The sequence below is a fragment of the Drosophila subpulchrella genome, chromosome 3L (genome assembly GCF_014743375.2).
Source record: "Drosophila subpulchrella strain 33 F10 #4 breed RU33 chromosome 3L, RU_Dsub_v1.1 Primary Assembly, whole genome shotgun sequence".
Lineage (NCBI taxonomy): Eukaryota > Metazoa > Arthropoda > Insecta > Diptera > Drosophilidae > Drosophila > Drosophila subpulchrella.
Window position 1 is genome coordinate 17253385 of NC_050612.1, and position 19606 is coordinate 17272990.

At 41.9% G+C, this 19606-nt stretch overlaps 4 protein-coding genes and 1 long non-coding RNA gene across 7 annotated transcripts; 1 reads left to right on the forward strand and 4 right to left on the reverse strand.

Annotated features, from left to right (window-relative positions):
• The first annotated feature begins 749 nt into the window (after positions 1 to 749).
• On the forward strand, positions 750 to 1415 carry LOC119555200. Of its 2 annotated transcripts, XR_005219870.1 has the most exons (4): positions 754 to 886; positions 969 to 1063; positions 1120 to 1282; positions 1338 to 1415. It is a non-coding gene; the product is annotated as an uncharacterized LOC119555200 (long non-coding RNA). The 2 variants fall into 2 exon arrangements; XR_005219871.1 differs by lacking the exon at positions 969 to 1063 and having other exon boundaries at positions 750 to 886.
• A 7222-nt stretch (positions 1416 to 8637) lies between these two features.
• Positions 8638 to 11146, reverse strand: LOC119554264 (nucleobindin-2). The gene is made up of 2 exons (XM_037865108.1): positions 10778 to 11146; positions 8638 to 10338 (listed from the first exon to the last, which is right to left on the reverse strand). The coding sequence occupies exons 1-2, from the start codon at positions 11012 to 11014 to the stop codon at positions 8896 to 8898; spliced, it is 1680 nt and encodes a 559-aa protein (XP_037721036.1). The 5' UTR covers positions 11015 to 11146; the 3' UTR covers positions 8638 to 8895.
• An 871-nt stretch (positions 11147 to 12017) lies between these two features.
• Positions 12018 to 13991, reverse strand: LOC119554981 (probable ATP-dependent RNA helicase DDX52). Its single transcript, XM_037866113.1, has 3 exons — positions 13860 to 13991; positions 12437 to 13806; positions 12018 to 12383 (listed from the first exon to the last, which is right to left on the reverse strand). Exons 1-3 carry the CDS (start codon positions 13920 to 13922, stop codon positions 12053 to 12055), a joined length of 1764 nt encoding a protein of 587 aa, XP_037722041.1. The 5' UTR covers positions 13923 to 13991; the 3' UTR covers positions 12018 to 12052.
• A 483-nt stretch (positions 13992 to 14474) lies between these two features.
• On the reverse strand, positions 14475 to 16126 carry LOC119553749. The gene is made up of 2 exons (XM_037864349.1): positions 15616 to 16126; positions 14475 to 15374 (listed from the first exon to the last, which is right to left on the reverse strand). The coding sequence occupies exons 1-2, from the start codon at positions 15943 to 15945 to the stop codon at positions 14475 to 14477; spliced, it is 1230 nt and encodes a 409-aa protein (XP_037720277.1). The 5' UTR covers positions 15946 to 16126.
• Positions 16127 to 16318: 192 nt separating this feature from the next.
• On the reverse strand, positions 16319 to 19583 carry LOC119554957 (arylsulfatase B). Of its 2 annotated transcripts, none has more exons than XM_037866081.1 (5): positions 19378 to 19583; positions 19162 to 19321; positions 18329 to 18817; positions 16704 to 17600; positions 16319 to 16644 (listed from the first exon to the last, which is right to left on the reverse strand). In XM_037866081.1, exons 1-5 carry the CDS (start codon positions 19486 to 19488, stop codon positions 16607 to 16609), a joined length of 1695 nt encoding a protein of 564 aa, XP_037722009.1. In that variant the 5' UTR covers positions 19489 to 19583; the 3' UTR covers positions 16319 to 16606. The 2 variants fall into 2 exon arrangements, with proteins under 2 accessions (XP_037722009.1, XP_037722008.1); XM_037866080.1 differs by having other exon boundaries at positions 16700 to 17600.
• Between the last annotated feature and the right edge of the window lie 23 nt (positions 19584 to 19606).

Below are 19606 nucleotides of genomic sequence, written 5' to 3' on the forward strand. Positions count from 1 at the left end.
ATTTAATATGTTTCGTATTTAATATAATGTTTTTTGTATTAAATTTAAATATGAAATTTGAAATTTTGGATTCAATAGGCGCATATTTAAATTTACTATTCCATTTTTTTATCAGTGTAAGAAAAGAAGTACATTGCACATGCTTTATCGAATTAAACACGCATTTCGATTATTTATTTACAACGTTACTCGTAGAGTAAAAGGAGTAAAAATGTATTAGTCTCGTCTATACGTATCGATTGATCCAAAAAAAAAGTTTGCCACGCCCACTCTAACGCCCATAACGCTTCAAACCGGTATACCGCCCACATAACCATATATTGAGATCGCGGGAATTGGCGCATTTCAATCTCGCTTTGCTTCTTGCATATCTCCATTTCCCTTTGGTCCCTTAAGCTGAGTAACGGGATTCCGTATAAACGCTGAGATTTCGTTGGGGTGTAGGGGGTTAATGCGCTGCGCATGAACCTGACGAATCTGCATGTCAAATCTGAACTTTCTAGCTTTTATAGTCTGCGAGATCTACTTTATAGGGTCGAAAACGCTTCACCGCTACATACTGTCTGACAAATCTAGTATACCTTCTTTCTCAACGAGTAATGGTATATATAGTCTGATAATAATATTAAGATGTGTTGATTTAGGTCTGGTGTATTGATTGCAATAAATTTCTTTTATGCAAAAAAAGCTCTCAATCAACATTTCCCTGATTCCATTGTCAATAAAATACCCTTTTTAAAAAAACAACAAAACAAAACAAATCTGCTAAAAATTGTTGTCGATCATAATATCAAGATGTGCCGCAAATTAAGTTTGCTTGGTCTAATGATTATAATAAATTCTATTACTGCAATTTTACCGATTTTTTTTGCGTTTAGGCTAACAGGTATGTATTTAATGTTCTTGGAGTCGACAAAAAAATTGAAAAAAATGTTTGTAAATACATCTCTGTTTAAATTTACTTTTAGCTAGACCACTGTATCAATATTTGGTCACATGGGGAATATTTCTAGTGTGGGAAATTAATTTAGTTGTTGCAATGGTATTGGCTTGTTTTAAAAAAGTAATAGTTTCAAAGTGGAGTGTCGCTATTTTATTAATTGCGTTATTTATTTGCAGCGATTCTATAAGTTTTTAATGCCCATTGCTTATACTTGGATGACAATAAGCACTCTTATCTGCATTTACATATTATTAAACTCGAGACCATTTGGCATTTTGAACTGGGTCGACTTTCCTCTAAAGCGATCCGATGACCTGATGTTCGCCTTGGGTGGGTGGGGTGAGTATGAAATAATTGTTTTAAATATTTTGTATTACATAGCCGTTTAATTTAGTGTTTGCCTTGCTTGCCTTCATGGGCCAATATTGGCATGCTCAATATATAAAAGCAAAAATAAGACGACGACGTGGACATGAATAAATTAATATAAATGTGTAAAAGTATTTTAAAATTGTAATTGTAAAGTAAGTAAAGTTTATTGACTAATAAAAAAATTTAAAAGTTCAACAAGCATTCAAAACGGTTTAACTAACAAATAGAGTTCTTAGACTATGAGATAGTTTACATTTTATACTTTACAATCTACATGATCACGTCGGTGATTTATATACGGTTATAAGGTCATAACCAACTAACTAATGTTAATTATTTGGACAACACATACCTACAACCCCTGTTTGTAGGAAGATTAATTAAATTTCATTGGAAAAAATGTTTGCTGTGTATTAGAGATTCTTTCGAAACTTTCCTTGACATAGCGGCCAAACAAATACAGTTGAGCTTAAGAAAAAGATATTTTCTAAGTGGGGAATACTTTCATTTTGTCTTACCTTAAAAACAGCCAAAACTATAATGAAAATGTACGGATACATACTTTATGAATTTTAAAGTAAATTTTAAAAAGTTTACACGAAATGAAATATTTTAGAGGGCTACTAGATATGTTTTAACTGACATAAATCGATACAAATTAATAACGGTACCATGACTACTAATAAAACAAGGAAGAACGCTTTAGTCGAGTACCTCAACTATCAGATACCCGTTACTCAGCTTGAGGGACCAAAGGGAAATGGAGATATGCAAGCAGCAAAGTGAGATTGTAATGCGCTAATTCCCGCGATCTCAATATATGGTTATGTGGGCGGTATACAGACTTAAGCGTTATGGGCGTTAGAGTGGGCGTGGAAAATCAATCGATACCTATTGACGAGACCAATACAGTTCAGTTAAAATTTTGTATCTAGCATGAAAATTGTGGGCGCTACAGGCTTGGGCGGTTTGTGGGCGTTAGAGTGGGCGTGGCATATTTGCGTAACAAACTTGCGCTGCGCACAAGGCTACGGAATCTTAATCTGAGATCCCAATTCTCTATCCTTGACAGTTTCCGAGATATCCACGTTCATATGACATGACTAGATCGACTCGGCTAGTGATCCTGATCAAGAATAAATATACTTTATGGGGTCGGAAACGCTTCCTTCTGCCTGTTACATACTTTCCGACGAATCTAGTATACCCTTTTACTATACGAGTAACGGGTATAAAAATGGGGTGGCAGGGTTTATATAGAACTAAAGCCATAGATACGCAAATAGAAATGACAACCGAAATAAAATAAAATGTACTCTGAAATAAATCTTCGCATCCGGGGACAAGATTATTGGTTCATTACTTTTATTAACATTATATTATTACCTATTGAAATTTTATTTATTAACATACAATTTTAAATTTCTATTGAAAATTTTTACTAATCCAAATAACCTCTTTCACGAGCATCATGTCTGGTCCAGATATAGAATATCACAATCGCAAATGGAATAAATCCAAACCCTGTAATGGATACAAAGCGTGTTAAAAAATATATGAAATATAATGAGATGAGACAATTGGATAGGTTTTTCAGAATCAGCTTACAAAAAATGGGCCTTATTAAGTATCAAGCAAAAACACATCTTAAGGAGGTAGAAAATATTAAACATACGAAAGTTTTGATATCAATTTTTGTAATGAAATGAATTTGACAATTGAAAAAGTAAATAAGCTATCTAAACTTTACTCATTCGCCCCCTTTCAGTAAAATATTCAAGATTCTAGCCATGATACCATTTTTTATTCTAAGTAAATTTTAGATATCTTTTATATTTTCTTCCTTTGGCTTGTAGCTCTACCGCCCTTTCCAACCAACTTTACGTAAATACCATTTATTTTATTTTCACCGCAATTTTGTTTTTTATACACGTTACTCGTAGAGTAAAAGGGTATACTAGATTCGTCGGAAAGTATGTAACAGGCAGAAGGAAGCGTTTCCGACCCCATAAAGTATATAAATTCTTGATCAGGATCACTAGCCGAGTTGATCTAGCCATGTCCGTCTGTCCGTCTGTCCGTCCGTCCAAATGAATCTCGGAATCTATAAGAGCTAGGCTATTGAGATTTGGCGTGCAGATTCCTGAGCTTCTTACGCAGCGCAAGTTTGCAGCATCGTGCCACGCCCAATCTAACGCCCACAAACCGCCCAAAACTGTGGCTCCTACAGTTCTGATGCTAGAATAAAAATTTTAACTGAAATGTATTGCTCTTATCAATACCTATCGATTGACCCAAAAAAAAGTTTGCCACGCCCACTTTAACGCCCACAAACCGCCCACAAACTTCAAAAAATCGTAAGTATGAACGTGGATATCTCGGAAACCATCAAAGATAGAGAATTTGGATCTCAGATTTAGGTTTCTTAGCTTCAAACGCAGCGCAAGTTGGTTGCGCGAATATGCCACGCTCACTCACTCATAAACCGCCCAAACCTGTGGCGACCGCAATTTTCATGCTAGATAAAAAATTTTAACTGAATTGTATTGGTCTCGTCAATAGCTGTCGATTGATTTTCCACGCCCACTCTAACGCTCATAAATCTGTCTACCGCCGATAAGTGGCGCATTTCAATCTCACTTTGCTGCTTGCATATCTCCATTTCCCTTTGGTCCCTTTAGCTGAGTAACGGGTATCTGATAGTCGAGGTACTCGACAATAGCGTTCTTCCCTGTTATTTCTTCGTTTAAAGCAGTCGCCTTCTCATACTCTTCTTGTGCGCTTCGTCACTATCACTACGTGGACTGCCGTCATGTGATTTTAACAACGAACGGAAAGCCCTTATGTTTTTTAAAACACTAAACTTAAAACCTTTAAAAAAAAACTCTTTTCCGCGGAAAAAAAAAATTTTTTTTTGTTTTAGGAAATAAAGATCCCTTTCTTGGTCCTAACATTTTTACACGCGTTACTCGTGGACTAAAAGGGTAAACTAGATACAATGAAAAGTAAGTAAAGTAAAGGATGTGTTTTCGACCCTATAAAGTATATATGTATATTCTTGATCATGATCACTAGCTGAGTCGATCTAGCTATATTCGTCTGTCTGTCCGTCCTTATAAACGTAGGGATATCTTAAACTATAAAACCTAAAAAGTTGAGGCTTGGCATGTAGATTCTTGAGCTCCTTGCGGTGCGCAAGTTTGGTTCAGCAGAGTGTCACCCCCACTCTAACGCTCACAAACGCCCATAAAGCTAAGACATGTCTAGCGCCTCCATTTTTGAAGATTTTGGAAAAGGGAACGGAATTATGTTTGTATCAATATCTATATACGTGCCAAAAATTTGTCAAATCGGACTATTCAATAAAAAGTTATATGCAAACAAAGTGTGGAATCTTGCTCCCTTTGGAGCACGCATATCTCCATCTCCGTCGCACTCCCCTTAGTTGAGAAACGGGTACTTGATAGTCGATGGCATTGACTACAGCGTTCTCGTTTGTTCTTACTAAATTTTTCTGAGGTCGTCTCACTTAAAAAATAATGCAAAGTATCAGAAAAGATATTTTTTTAAAATTATTTTTACAGTTACTATAAGTTTTTCTTGGAGGACCTTAAAGCATCAACCAATTTATGTTTTCAAGACGATGAAAAAAGTTTCCACAAAAATTTGACGTTTAAGTAATTGCTAAATGGGTTAAGAAAATTCTTGTAACATTCAAGTGGAATTTAAATTACCTTACGATTAATGCCAACTGTACATAAAGTACGTTGAAATTATTAAAATATATATATTTTGTTTTGTCAAAATACTTGAACTTACCAAAAAGAAGAAGAATCCATTGGATGTCCGAGAAGTTAATCCCACCACTTGAATATGACCACTTAGGATGATCATACCAGTCCAAGATGTTTAGTTTGGGGTAGTTAAGAATCAGGTAGATAAATACTGACAGATTTACTGGTAAACCAAAAAGTAAATTAATTACACATAGGTGTTTCAATTCCTGAAAAAATATATTTTCTAACTAGAAGTACAATTTGCGTTTTCTAATAATTACATTAATAATCCAAACTGACACTATCAATACTAATTTATTAATCGGACCCATCAGAATAATGTTATATGATATAAAATATTTCAAATACATTTTTTTACCTGAAATCAAAACGCTTTTGATATATTATAATTTTTGTATTTACGTTAATTACCTTGAGGGGCTATTATAAACATTATATCATATATATATATATATCATCAGAGCAAATGAAACCAATGATTTAATACATTTCAATCCGGTTTCTTTATCACACATTTTTAGGAACTTAATTGTATTGACTTCTGGGTAACTGTTACGTAAATTCGACAGTGACAGAAAATTCAAAAGCTATTTTCACTAAAGTTTATATTCGTTAAATAATATGAGTTTTATTTTAAGTCACCAATTTTTCATTATTTTTAATCAAAAAACAAGAAAGAACGCTATAGTCGAGTACCTCGACTATCAGATACCCGTTACTCAGCTAAAGGGACCAAAGGGAGATATGCAAGCAGCAAAGCGAGATTGAAATGCGCCACCTATTGGCGGTAGACAGATTTAAGCGTTATGGGCGTTAGAGTCGGCGTGGCAATTTTTTTTTGGGTCAATCGATAGGTATTGAGGAGACCAATACAGTTCAGTTAAAATTTTGTATCTAGCATGAAAATTGTGGGCGCCACAGGCTTGGGCGGTTTGTGGGTGTTAGAGTGGGCGTGCCATATTTGCGTAACAAACTTGCGCTGCGCACAAGGATACGCAATCTAAATCTGAGATCCCAATTCCCTATCCTTGATAGTTTCCGAGATATCCACGTTCATATTTACGATTTTTTGAAGTTTGTGGGCGGTTTGTGGGCGTAAAAGTGGGCGTGGCAAATTTTTTTTTATCAATCGATAGGTATTGATGAGAGCAATACATTTCAGTTAAAATTTTTATTCTAGCATCAAAACTGTAGGAGCCACAGTTTTGGGCGGTTTGTGGGCGTTAGAGTGGGCGTGGCACTCTACTGAAACAAACTTGCGTTGCGTAAGAAGCTCAGGAATCTGCACGCCAAATCTCAATAGCCTAGCTCTCATAGTTTCCGAGATCTCAGCGTTCATCCGGACAGACAGACGGACAGACGGACATGGCTAGATCGACTCGACTAGTGATCCTGATCAAGAATATATATACTTTATGTGGTCGGAAACGCTTCCTTCTGCCTGTTACATACTTTCCGACGAATCTAGTATACCCTTTTACTCTACGAGTAACGGGTATAATAATTCGTAGCCCAGAACCGTAATATATCTGAACTCAACAGTGAATCATCATGTTTGTGGGACCACTACTTTTTAGCTGAAATGCATTTTAGTTCATTTATGTAAATTTTTGTAACTGTTACTCGTAGAGGTTTTTTCTTGATTCGTCGGAAAGTATGTAACAGGTAGAATATAGCGTTTCCGATCCTACAAAGTGTATAGATTCTTGATCAGGATCATTAGCTGAGTCGGTCTAGCCATGTCCGTCTGTCTGTATGAACGCTGAGATCGCGGAAACTACAAAAGCTATGAAGTTGGGATTTGTCATGCAGATTCCTGAGGTTCCTGCGCAGCGCAATTTAATTTCCGAAGGGAAACGCTAAAACCTGTCCAGCGACCACATTTTTTAATATTATATAAAAATTAAAATGGGCTTTTGTTTTGATTATCAATACCCATATAGTGTCATGATTGAAGATTTGACACTTTGACCACGATTTTCTTAAAACAGGTGACGTGATAAAAAGTTCTTAGCCTTGTGGTCGTAATCTACAGGCGAGTCTTTCAGATATTGTAGGGTTAAGTCTTGGACTTTTTTGTCGACCTGTGTAATCAAAATAACATTTCATTTACACTTTTACAAAATCTTCACACGCTCGGAAACGCTTTCCTGTACCTGTACGTACATTTCTCCGAATACAATGTAACCTTTTAGTAACGGAAAAAAAATGTTAGGACCCAGAAGGAGCTTCTTATTTTTTGAAGCATCTGATCGTTAATTATTTATTTACTTGAAGTATTTCCATTCGAACAAAAAAATAGTCAGGAGCGTGGGATGGAGGACCTGCGACCAAGTGCGTTTGCTTAGGAATTCGGTAAGGGTTGGTGAAAGATTAACTCGGTTGTTCTAGAACTCATATCTAAATCCCAGATATGTAGCTTTAGTCTAAGTAAGTTGCCTGGTGTATATGCTGTACACTAAAGGCAGCAATAATTACAAGCAGAGATCCGGTGTAGAGTTGCTTTGATCCCGATTTCTCATTTTTCTTTTTGCCTTTGCCAGACTTGGGTCTCGTACACGGACATGTTGGTCTATCATCAAGATCTCTCGTTCGGCAAAAACTACAATCAAAACCGTCTTCGCCCTTAGGTGAAAGAACATTGCAACCAAGTTCAGGTGACCAAACACAAATATATCGGAAAGTTCCATCTTTGGCTGTAAAAATAAATGTTGGTTAATTCATTATGTGCTACTGCTGCCGGCCTCAATACCATCAATTTTCATGCTGCTAGGCATGCACACGTCCAAGTCAGCGGTTTGCGGAGGGGGTGAATAGGATCTCAAAGCAATCGATTTAGAAAAGGGGCTTGGTTGTACATAGTATCCCGAATCGCTTTCAATTATGCACTTTTCCTTGTTTTCCTCAGTGCAGTCCCCACACATTACAAGGTCCTTTTTAAATGAGGCACATGCGGTAAACAGGAAAATGGCGAAAATCAAAAAACAAAATATACGATTTTGAAACATTTTAGGGAAAAAAAATTTTGGCTTCGTCGTTATGCAAACAAGATTGACTTTGGAATTATGTACATTTATTTCAGGGACTACTTGTTTGAACAATTTTAGTACTCACAACTTTGTTAGTAAAAACAATTGCAAGCAACAGGGACTGTAAAAAATGATTATACACTTTTTTTTGAATTTTAATTTTTTTCGCTCAGGAATAATGATTATTTTTCATTTTTATTCTTAAACGCAAAAAAAATTATTTTTACTGTGTTTTATTTTTAATGAAAAATAATGATAATTTGTGTATTTTTAAAATAAAACTCATATGATTACGATCCCTGGTAAGCAATAAATCTTATGCTTTTTAAGAAGAAATACTTCGCACATCATTTAATTATATTAGTGAGTTAGTTAGCAGTGAGCCAAAAAACAAAACAACAAAGTACATTAAAATTTAAGAAAATAGTAAAGTTTTAAATATTTTAATTTTTGTGTCTGTATCGATTTTTTTATTGGAATAAATAAACCAAACAGATTTCGTTTCACCGCATTTATTATGTTTTCGATGTTAAAGCAAAAACTCATATGTACAAAAAATTCGTTTAAAAAATACATCGTGCAAATGCAGAGCTATGGGATGAGAGACAAAGAGTACAAAAAGAAGGAAGTACACAATTTAGCCATAGTGAGATGTATTGATAATAGTGAGCTACTTCAGTCCAATCACATTGTTTTTTTTACCAGAAGTATGAAATGCTAAAATGGCCTAAAATAGGTTTCAGCCAGGGAATGTTTAGTGTGGCTGGTTAGCCTGATTTGCTGTTTCCTGATGTTGTTTCTGTTGCTGCTGGACTGGCACCTGTTGACTTTGAGCGGGTGGAGGGCTCTGATTGTGGACTTGCTGCTGCGGTATGGGTTGCTGCTGAGCGGTTTGCTGCTGCTGCTGCTGTTGCACGATGGGCTGTTGCTGCTGTACGGGTTGCTGTTGCTGCTGTGCGGTTTGCTGTAGTTGTGGCACAGACTGCTGCTGCTGCGCGGGTGGTTGAGCAACAGGCTGCTGTTGCTGTTGCACTGGCTGCTGCTGCTGATAGACTGGCTGCTGCTGTTGGTAAACAGGCTGCTGTTGGTAGCCAGCCTGTTGTTGCTGCGGGATCTGCCCTGCGTGCTGATAAACCTGGTTGGGATGCAGCTGCACTGGCTGCTGTCCGTACTGCTGTTGCTGGTACTGCTGAGCGTATTGCTGTTGCTGCTGTGCGTATTGCTGTTGCTGCTGGGCGTGTACCTGGTCGGGTTGCTGGTAGTGCAGTTGTCCACCTGGCGGGGGCGCCTGCTGGTAGGCCACGCCTCCTGGTGGTGGTGCTGCATAGTATCCCTGCGGCATGTTTGGATGCGGGGGAAGCTGGCCCTGGGCGATTAGGCGCTGCACCTCCTCCTGACGCCGGCGCTCGTATTCCAGATACTCCTCGTGCGAGTACTGCGGCTGTCGGTCGATGGTCTCCCACTCAGGGTCCTTTTGGAACTCCTCCTTGTTGGTCTGCACCATGAACTCCTCGATGCTGATCAGGCCATCGTGGTTTGAGTCCGTCTCCTGGAAGTAGTGCTCGCGCATGCGTTCCATCTCCTCGGCCCGCTCCCTCATGTCGTCCTCAGGCAGATCACTTTGGTAGACCTTGTCCAGTTCCTTGACGAACAGAGCCTTAACCTCCGCCTCGTCCCAGTAGCCATTGCTGTCGACATCGTGAATCGAGAAGAAGGCTTTCGGATCAAAGTCGTTCTTGTCCATGTGGTCCTGCTTCTCCCACACATCCTCCAATTGGGCCTTGTTTCCGGGGTGGTGCAGCTTCTCGTGGTCCTTGTGCTTTTGCTCCTTCTCCTTGACCTCGGCCTCAAACTTCTTACGCGACTCCTCATCCATCTCCTTTTTCTGCGCCTCTCGCTCAAACTCCTTCTGCATTTCGTACTCCTTAAACTCGCCGCGCCTCTTGCGATCCGCCTCAGCCAGGTCGTCGGAGGTCTTCTGGATCAGTTTTCGTAGATCCTCGATCTCGAAGGTGTGCTCGTTGTCGTGGTCCAGATGCTGGGAGACCTTGAGGTGCTTCCGGTCAATGTCGTTGGACAGCTCGTACGCCTGGTTGGCCAGTTCGCGCAGACGCTCCACTTCACGACGCTTGATCTCGTCCAGCTTGGTGCGCACATGGTGATTCACATAGTCCAGCTCTTGCGCGATCTTGCCACTCTGCGAATAGGTACAATCAAACAAGAATTCTAAAAGGGAACACACAAAGTCATGCCAAATTGCATTTTGGTCCACTGTTTGCGATTTTAGCAATCTTTATTCTAGCCAAAATCGATTCTAACTTTGAGATTCAACTCTTTGGCAATTTGACAACAAAAAATATACCAGAACAATCATGTTATATTGAAGTCACTAGAAGCTTAAAAAGTGGTGTTTGGCTATAGTTAGGTGCAAACAGAAGATCGAAACAAAAAGTACTTTCAATGTTAATTATACACTGACCCTTGCAACTAAAAGGAGCGTAGCTCTTTAGTCTTATAGACAGATGAGCGGGGATGAAAGACACTCCAAAGTTGTTTTTGAATATATATTTATGAATGTGCAAATGGACCAAGCATTATGTAGCCCTTCCATTTTTGGGAAACCCCTCCCTACTCACGCGAATGTCGGCCTCGGGCGCCTTGTCCAGCTTCTTCCGGAACTCGGGATCCGCCTCCAGGGCCTCGACCACCTCCCGCAGGTAGCGCTCGTATTCCAGGGCCGTTTCCACGTCGGCGGTGGCCGGAGTGGAGGACTCCGCCTCCTTGGGTTCCTTCTTGTTCTGGGTCACGGGCAAAGCGACAACCGAGGAAATCGCGATCAGAGCCAGTCCCAGCAGGGCCACGTTCTGTGCCATGGCTTCAAGTGTGTGCTTCTGGCGTGTACTTCCCAGTTTTGTCCAATGCTGGCCGACAACTGTGCAAATATCTGCACAGAAAACAAAACTATATTCTGACGTGTCGAGATTGTTGTCGCTCACAAAGGTGGAAGAACATCGATGTCATCGATGTTTTTTAAAATATCGATGTATGTTTCTTGGCCTATCGTCGGCGGTTCGTCCCTAGGAATTCTGACGTAATAGCATGTTTAGACTATCATTGTTAAATATTAGTAAACTAGTTTACACCAGGGATATGGCATTGTGTTGGAAAATCTTTGTCGTTATGGGAAATTTACATATTAATAAAGCTTTTCATTTTCGAATCTTTGTCAACTTCCGAAACACTTGTCTCTTTATTTTGGTTTTTGTCGACTGCCTAAACATACTTTATGGGATGGATATGATGGGATATTCTTCGGCACAACTTAATCTGAATACAAAAGTGATTTTTTGTATTTATGCTATTATATAAGCGCTCATTTATGTTATTTTCGGTTAAATAAATAGTAGTTTTTCCAAACCACGTTTAGGCTTTACGAACACGCTCTCAGTGTAAACGGTTTTTAGAGTAATGCTGAAAGATGTCAAATAAACGCATTATTTTATTTAGCAAGAAGTCTTAAAGCACGTTTAGACATTAACTTTCGAGAAATTTTTTAAAAATCGATTTGAGTTTCAATTGTTGAAAGTAAAAACCGAAACAGGTATGCTATAAGGGAAAGCCCTAGAGATTGGTAATAACTCGATGATTTCGAAAAATATCTGTTTTGTGTAAACTATTAACCTGGATCAAAAAAGTCTCATAACATAAAAATGTAAATAAATCTAAAACTCTATCGGACTTATTTTTTTAAGAAAGAAAAAACAAATAAAAAATGGGGATCTGAACATTTTTCCAAAAAACCTTGTTGCCAAATTTGTCCTAGTTATTTGCAATCCCTTTTCAGCAAAATAGGACACCATTCGATAATTGTGTATTTTAGATGTATTTTTCTTTAATGGTTTTTCTTAAATTCACATCTTGTTTGTTTTTGACATTTTGCCTTTTCTTTTGCTCACAGCCTTGAGGTCTACTTTAATTTTGCTTAATTTTTTCTGCTTCGACTTTAAATCATTTTCTGTGCCCTGACGCTTTTTTATAACTTTTTCCGCCTTTTCGACTTTTTTCAGTTTTGCTGATTTGTGGATTTCGTCGTTTTTCGGTTCCGGGCGTATCTTGGTGGATATATCTTCGCGATCTAAAGGCTTTTTGGCTCGCATCTTAGCCTCCGATTTCCGAACCTTTTTCATTTGCAGCATATACTCCGGAACAGATCCCCCAGAGTTTTTAATGATCAGTGCAATGCTGAGGAGAAAAAAATTGGTTAAGTTATCGTCATGTTCGGAGATTGCATTTACCTTCTCAAGTTGGCCGTATCCTCCTGTGTAAAGAATGTAATGGCCCGACCTGGACGTCCAGCTCGACCAGTCCTTCCTATCCGATGGATGTATGAGATGGTGGTGGGCGGGAAGTCGTAGTTGATCACTAGATTGACGCCCTTGAAGTCGATGCCTCGGCCCATGAGCTCCGTACAGATTAGCACCCATATACTGCCTTCGCGGAAGGCTCTCACGCAGTTGTCACGCTGATGCTGGCTCCGTTCGGCGTGGATAACGTCCACGTTGATGCCGTCGTAGAGCAGCTCCTCGAATAGCTGCTTTGCGCGCTCCTTGCTCTGCACGAAAACGAGTACCGGTGGCTGTAGGCCTTGGCGCACAAGGTCTCGCATGGCAACCAATTTTCCGCTCTCGGATCCGACGAACAAGAGCTCCTGCTGCACCGTTTTTGTGGCGCTGTTTTGCACTCCAATGGTGATGCGCACAAGGTTTTTAAGGTGACGCAGTGCCCATTTGGCCACTGGCACTGTGTACGTGGCACTAAAGAAGGCCACGCACTTGGCCGGATGTGAGCAGGCGGCGTATATGTCGTCCAGCTGCTCCTTGAAGTTGTTTTGTCCCTCTTCCATCAGGCGATCTGCCTCGTCCAGAACGAACCATTCGACAAGCGACAAATCCAGCAGCGGTGGCTCCTGCTGAAGGAGGAATCTCACTCGGTTCGGTGTGGAGACCAGGATGTCGTAGCGCTGCTTGCACTCGGCTCCGTGTTTCTGCTTTGCCTCGCTCACCTTGCTGATGAAATGAGTACGCAGGCCCGTTTCGCGCGTGAGTTCAGCACACTCGCGGTAGATTTGCTGGGCCAATTCGCGGGTGGGCGCCAGGACCAAGGCTCTCAGGCCGCTGGTCTTGTGCGACCGCAGGCCATCGATAATGGGTGTGAGGAAGGCTAGAGTTTTGCCGGATCCGGTGGGTGCACAGGCCATCAATGCCCGCCGCTGGAGAAGCACGGGCAGAGCCTGCATCTGGATGGGGGTGGGTCGGTCGAAGTTTCGGGCCAGTAGGTTCTGCTGAAGGCGAGGCAGCAGCTTGAAGTCTCTGGTCAGAGCCTCGAAACTGGGCACCGGTGGTGGGACCTTCTTGCCCAGCACACTGATGCCGTACTGCCTCCTGGTCTCGTTTGCCTCATCGGCGGCCTTTTGCAGCTCCAATTCCTCGGAAGAGGGTGCTTTTCTTGCTTTGGGCTTCTTGCATTTGGGTTGGCTGCCTGATCCTCCAGCAAGGAGGCGGAATTCCGTGTTTTCCTGGTCCTCCTCATCTGATTTATCGCTTTTCACCGGCTCCTCTTGCTTGAAAACCTCGGGCTGGGGCTGAGGTTTACCGGATGCCTGCTTCTGCAATGGTTTTCTTTAATCTGGGAGCATTACCATCCTTGCTATCCACTTACCTTCGGCTTCTTGGTAAAGCGAACGCCAGCCGTGATTAGTTTAAATATGTCATGCTCATCCATTTTCACCTAAATAAACGCACGTGCATTTGTTTTTATTTGGTGGTAGCGTTGCCAGACCTGTCGAAAAACTAGTTCACAGGGTGCTGTTGAGTGGAACAGCTGTTTAGCCGTGTATTTGTTTTGATTCACGCGGAGCACTGCCAGATCTGTCGAAAGTATAGTTAACAGAGTGATGTTAAGCACAACAGCTCATTAACCCTTGGTGACCAAACTTTAATATTTAACTAAAATATTCTACACTGCTAGCCATACTTTAAACTCAAAAAAATTATAGCCGCAATACAAAAAATTGATATAAACAAAGAAATCCTAATCTTAATAATTTAATAATATTATGTATTTGGAAATACGTGGTGTGTACATATGTATGTATATTAGAGTATTATTTTGAAAAATAAAATTATATACAAATATTTAAGAATGTAAAGTTTACTTTTCAAGTGAAAATCAAAAAATCTTAAGATCCCAAATTCAAAAAGATCTAAATACATCCCCGAAAGCCAAAGAAAAAACGCCAAGGAAATTAAACCGAAATCCAAGTACGTGGCTTTTTTATTCTCCCGGCTCGATGGCCACCAGCTCGTCAAGGAGCTCGACTCTTCGCTGCAGTCCCTTGGAGTCCTTCTCGCTGCCCCTGACCCCCTCGGCCAGTCCGCCCCAGCTAAAGGAGCTCTGGCCAGTGTCCCCCAGACCGTCGTCCTCGTACTCCTCGCAGAGGTTGTGCATGGCACATATGCTCTCCACGATGAGCCGCACCTCGTTCAAATCGCGCGCCTCCAGGGCGTATAGGGTATTGAACCGGCGAGCCAACGTGTCCAGGACCTTTTCCGCCAGCTGGAAAGCGGGACGCAGCAGTTCGTTGAACACCGCATCCTTGCGGAAGCATTCGGCTTCGATGGGCCGCATCAGGTAGGATTTCAGAGGGAAGACCCCGTTTCCGATGAGATAGCTGCCCGCCGGCATGGTCCTTGGATTTAGGGCCAAGGTCTGGCCAATGGGCGAGTCCTCGAAGGTGTATTCCTGGGCCATTTCCACGTAGCAGTCGACGATCTTACGCTCCGCGTTGCAGATCAGCTGAAGCACCACCGGCACCTCGGCGTGCTCCGATTCCAGGAAGACGTCCAGCCGCCTCAGAGTTATGATGCCGAACAGTTCCCGGAAGCAGCGAAGTTGCTCCAGTCTCTGGTAGCCCTGCAGGGTGCTCCGCTGGGCCGCCAGTGAGTTGGGCCACTTGATGAAGCTCTCGTAGTTGTCGGAGATGCAGTGCCAGAATCCCCGCACCACCTGCTGGCAGAGGGCCCAGGGCAGCCGGAACTTCCGGGCGATCTCCTCGAAGTGCTCGTCGGTGGAGAGCTTCCACAAGGCCAGCGACAACATGGTCTGCGCCGGCGGAGTGGGATAGCCGGGCAACGGAATTCCGCTGAGGGTCCCCTCCAGAGTTTGCTGGATTTTCTGAAAAAATTAGGGAGCGCTTCTTAACATTGGTCGGGTCACCCCGAATCGGGGTTAAGGGAATCAAAGATATTTTTGGAAACGATTTTGAAATCTGATCATTTGTCATTATATTTTTGGGACCAATCGGATCATCGTCCTTAAACTTATTAAAGTGATCCCTTTTTCCCGCTAGGAACAGCAAATCTATCAATCTATCAATCTTTATAGACAACTCTGGGGAACCCCATCCCAAACTCACCAGGAAAGTGAGCTTGCGCATGTGGAGGTAGGACTCGAACTGGGCATCCGTGTACCGGTGCAGGAGGTTGAGTTCGGCGTGCAGCCACTCCAGCTTGGGCACCTTGAGGTCCTGCTTCCGGACCTCTGGCTCCCGCAGCATCCGGCGCTTCCGGCTGGCGGCCATCGCCCGTTTCCGCTGCATCAGGGCGAAGATCTCAGCCTCATCGTCGTCCTCGCCGAAGGACAACAGGGGATAGCTGCCTGAGTTTATGTCCACGGGCGGCTGGTCAATTAGCAGATCCTTGGTGATTATGGAGGCAATGTTGGCCAGTACAGCACGTTCCTCCATGACGAGTTCTTTTCAGATTCAGCCTTAGTTTCGGATTCTGATTTGTATCCTGTCATCCGGTTTTATCAACCCCCTTGTATCGATGTGTGTGTGTATGCCTCGTCAGCTGTTCGGGGTGCCTTTCCATGGCGAAATATTAAACTTGTTGTAAGCATTATCTATGTATTTCAGAAACATAAGAGACTCTACTCAAGACGTTCTTATTTGAAATGTTTAATATTTAAAAATGTATTCTAACATTTACTATTTTGTGAAACAGTGCTGCCAGACGGGTCATTTTCTAACAGATTTTTAGCTTGCTTGACTTTAACAGTGCTGTTAGACATGGACGTTCTTTAACAGACATACCCGTTGCCTTAAAAATAAATTCAAATTTTTAAATTATTGAAATATTTATTTTACAAAACAATAGTTTTAAAAGACGTTTATTTTATACTAAACTAATAAATTGAGAACATTTTTTGGTCGACACATCTGTCTTTTTCAAGCTACTTGAATAAATATTTGATCAATCTAGGCATATGTATTTGCATATCCAAAAATAAAGCTAAAGTCATCGTTATTTTTGCCATATTGCTCTTATCAATCCACTGAGTGCTGACAATGATTTGGATTCCTCTTTTATTTTCTTGTCAAGTTTCATCCTTATATTTTGGGCTAATTAACAAGGTACGCCGTGGTAATCGCACTCCAAGGGAACTAGATATTATTCGGGTTAAAAATCGTTATTTGAATGCCGGTTTACAACACTTACTTACCAATCTTGGGCCTCTGCACCTCGAAGGACTCCCAGGAGCAGGTGTGCCATGTGGGATTTGCCTCCGGCATGCTGGCCCGGTTCCCCGGGACCGAAGCACTCGCTCTCAATTCTCGAACACGTCCTCGCAGGGCGGCCAAGACGTCGGAGTGCCTGTCGGAGTGAGCCAGATTGTTCTGCTCACAGGGATCCGTTGAGAGGTCGAACAAGCACTCCTCCAGCAGGGGATTGCAGGACCTCTGGAAATCGGCACAACGCACGGCCGCCGATCGCCGGATGGCCGAGATCCGTTGTTGCGTCAGTCGTCGTAAGTCGTAGCGCGAAAGGGCCCTTGAGGTGGCGGAATTCCGCACCGTTACCCCATAACGATTCTCTCGGGGATCTATATCATCCAGCTCGCGGTAGGTGAGCACCGAGTCGTACTGGCCGGCGGCAGTGGTGCCATTCACGTACTTCCACTGACCCATTTGGAGGGCACCCACCCGCCACACGTCGTCCAAAATGTGCAGGATCTCTCGAGGAACGTGGGGAGCATCCGCCGATCCGGATAGCTGGGGCCACAGATCGATTCCGTCTAGTTTCAGGGAGCTATCCAACTCGATTCCCGCCGCATGGGAGAGGGTGGGCAGCCAGTCGGCCACGTAGATGGGCTGGCCGAAGATGGAGCCACGTGCCTGGAGTAGGGAACTCCAAATGGCTCCGGCCACCCTTACTCCGCCCTCCCACGGCGTATTCTTCTGGCCACGAAGCGGATAATTTGAGCCCGTGTTGGCGAACATGCCCACCGATGGTGCTCCGTTGTCCGAGTAGAAGATCACTATGCTGCTCTCCAGTTGATCCGTACTGGCCAGAGTGCTCATTATACGGCCCACGCTCTGGTCCAGTTTGGAGACCATCGCTAAGGGTTACATAATTTGCGGGGTAAGTCATGTTAAAGAATTCAGTAAATTACTTCTAAAACAAAAAAACAAGGTCACTCAAATTACTGTGTAAAACTAATACGATTAAGTTAGTTTAGAATAAACTTTTCGGTTAGCGTGTGGACAAGAAAACGGTCCTTAGATCAGAAATATCGCGTTTAGTCAACAGATATCTTATCCTTAAGTTTAGCAAGCTATAAAGGAAGTTGAAGTAACACTTTTTGAAAATATTTATTTCATTTTAATACAAAGCGAAACTAAGCGTTGGGCCATGATCTGTATCTGATGTATCTGTACTAAACTACACAGAGAAAATTCTGACGTTCTCATCTGAGTTGAAAATGTAAAAATGACATTTTTAGGTTAAACATGTTTTTATTTTGCTCGAATTAAGTTGAATTGGCGGTATTTAAGTACATTGTATGTACAAATAAACTTTTAGTTCAGTCCTTAGTGTATACTTATCAAAAAGTTGTTAAATAAACTTAATTTAACTTTTTTCTTCTCACCATTTCGTTCTTATATTAAAACCAAAATGTACTTACACGGTTTTTAAGAACGAATGTTCTCAATACAAGAACAATGTTGTCAATTCAAGAACAATGTTCTTAGATAGTTTTCTCTGTGTACTTATAAATAAAGTTATAAGTAATAATAGCAAAAATATAAACTAAAATAAATTATTTTAAGAACTGAGAGTACTCACCAGCGTATTTCCTCCGATTTGGATCCTTGATGTAGGAAAACTTTCGTATCTCTTCCTCGGGAGCCTGCAAAGGCTCATCCTCGTTCGCTGTATGAGTAGCCAAATGGCTAAGCATCAGGAAAAGCGGTTGCTCCTTATCGGCATGTTCTTTGATCAACCGTTCCGCCTCTGTGGTCAACAAATCAGTCATGTAAACCCCACGATCTCGGCACTCCAACTCCATATTCCGCCGGAAATCGTAGCCCAGGCTGTAATTGGCTGTCGGCATCTTGGAGCGTCTCTGGTAGTAGTCTATGTAGCCGCCCCAGTAGCCGTAGTGGTAGTCAAATCCCCGCTGGGTGGGTGTATATTCCGGTCTGGAGAAGCCCAGATGCCACTTTCCCACCAAGTTGGTGGAGTAGCCTGCCTCCTTAAAGATCTCCGGCATCAAAGTGGCATTGAGGGTCAGAGCCCAGGGCTCCTCATTGCTGATCACAAAGTGCTGGGTGCCTGTGGAAGCCGGATTTGCGAAAATGTTTAATTTAAAATAAATGTTGTATATAGAATTAATTTAAGTAGTGGTAGTAGTACTAATAATAAAAATTATAAGAAAAAATTTAAGACTAACCTTCCAATACCAATTTTGACTATATATTTTAACACAGTATTATCAGAAAAGTAGCAATTTGTATGATCACAATATGTACATTGCAAAATTTGGAGCTTACTTAATATATATTCGAATTGAATCCAATGGATAAATGACAAAAAAAGTAAAACCTTTTTTGGCAACCACTTGAAATGTTTTCTACTAACTAACTACCCCGTATATTATAATCGCAAATGGTACTTACCTGTGTGTATTGGATAGCGACCGCTGAGTAGAGCTCCCCGGGAGGGAGTGCACATCGCGGGGGCGTAGAGTCGATCCAGTAGTCGACCGTGATAGGCCAAGGCGTCGATGTTGGGTGTTAGAAACTCCCGGCCACCGCGAAAGCTCACATCATCGAAGCCCTGAAATTCGGTTTGTTTTAGAAATGGTTTATTCGTGGTGGCGAAACTAGTCCCACCATGTCATCGGCCATTATGATGATTATGTTGGGGCGCCGTGGCTCAGCGGCCTCATCCGACTGCACCCGTTGGAGGCAGAGTAAGAGTAGAAACGCTGATAAGCCCCGCATCGTGGTTACTCAATTTCCGAATCGGACAAACACGTAATATTCGACAGCCGCGTTCCGCTTTGCACGGCAGTTCCCGATCGACTGATGCCGCGAGCGGCGAAGTCCACGTAACATCTCG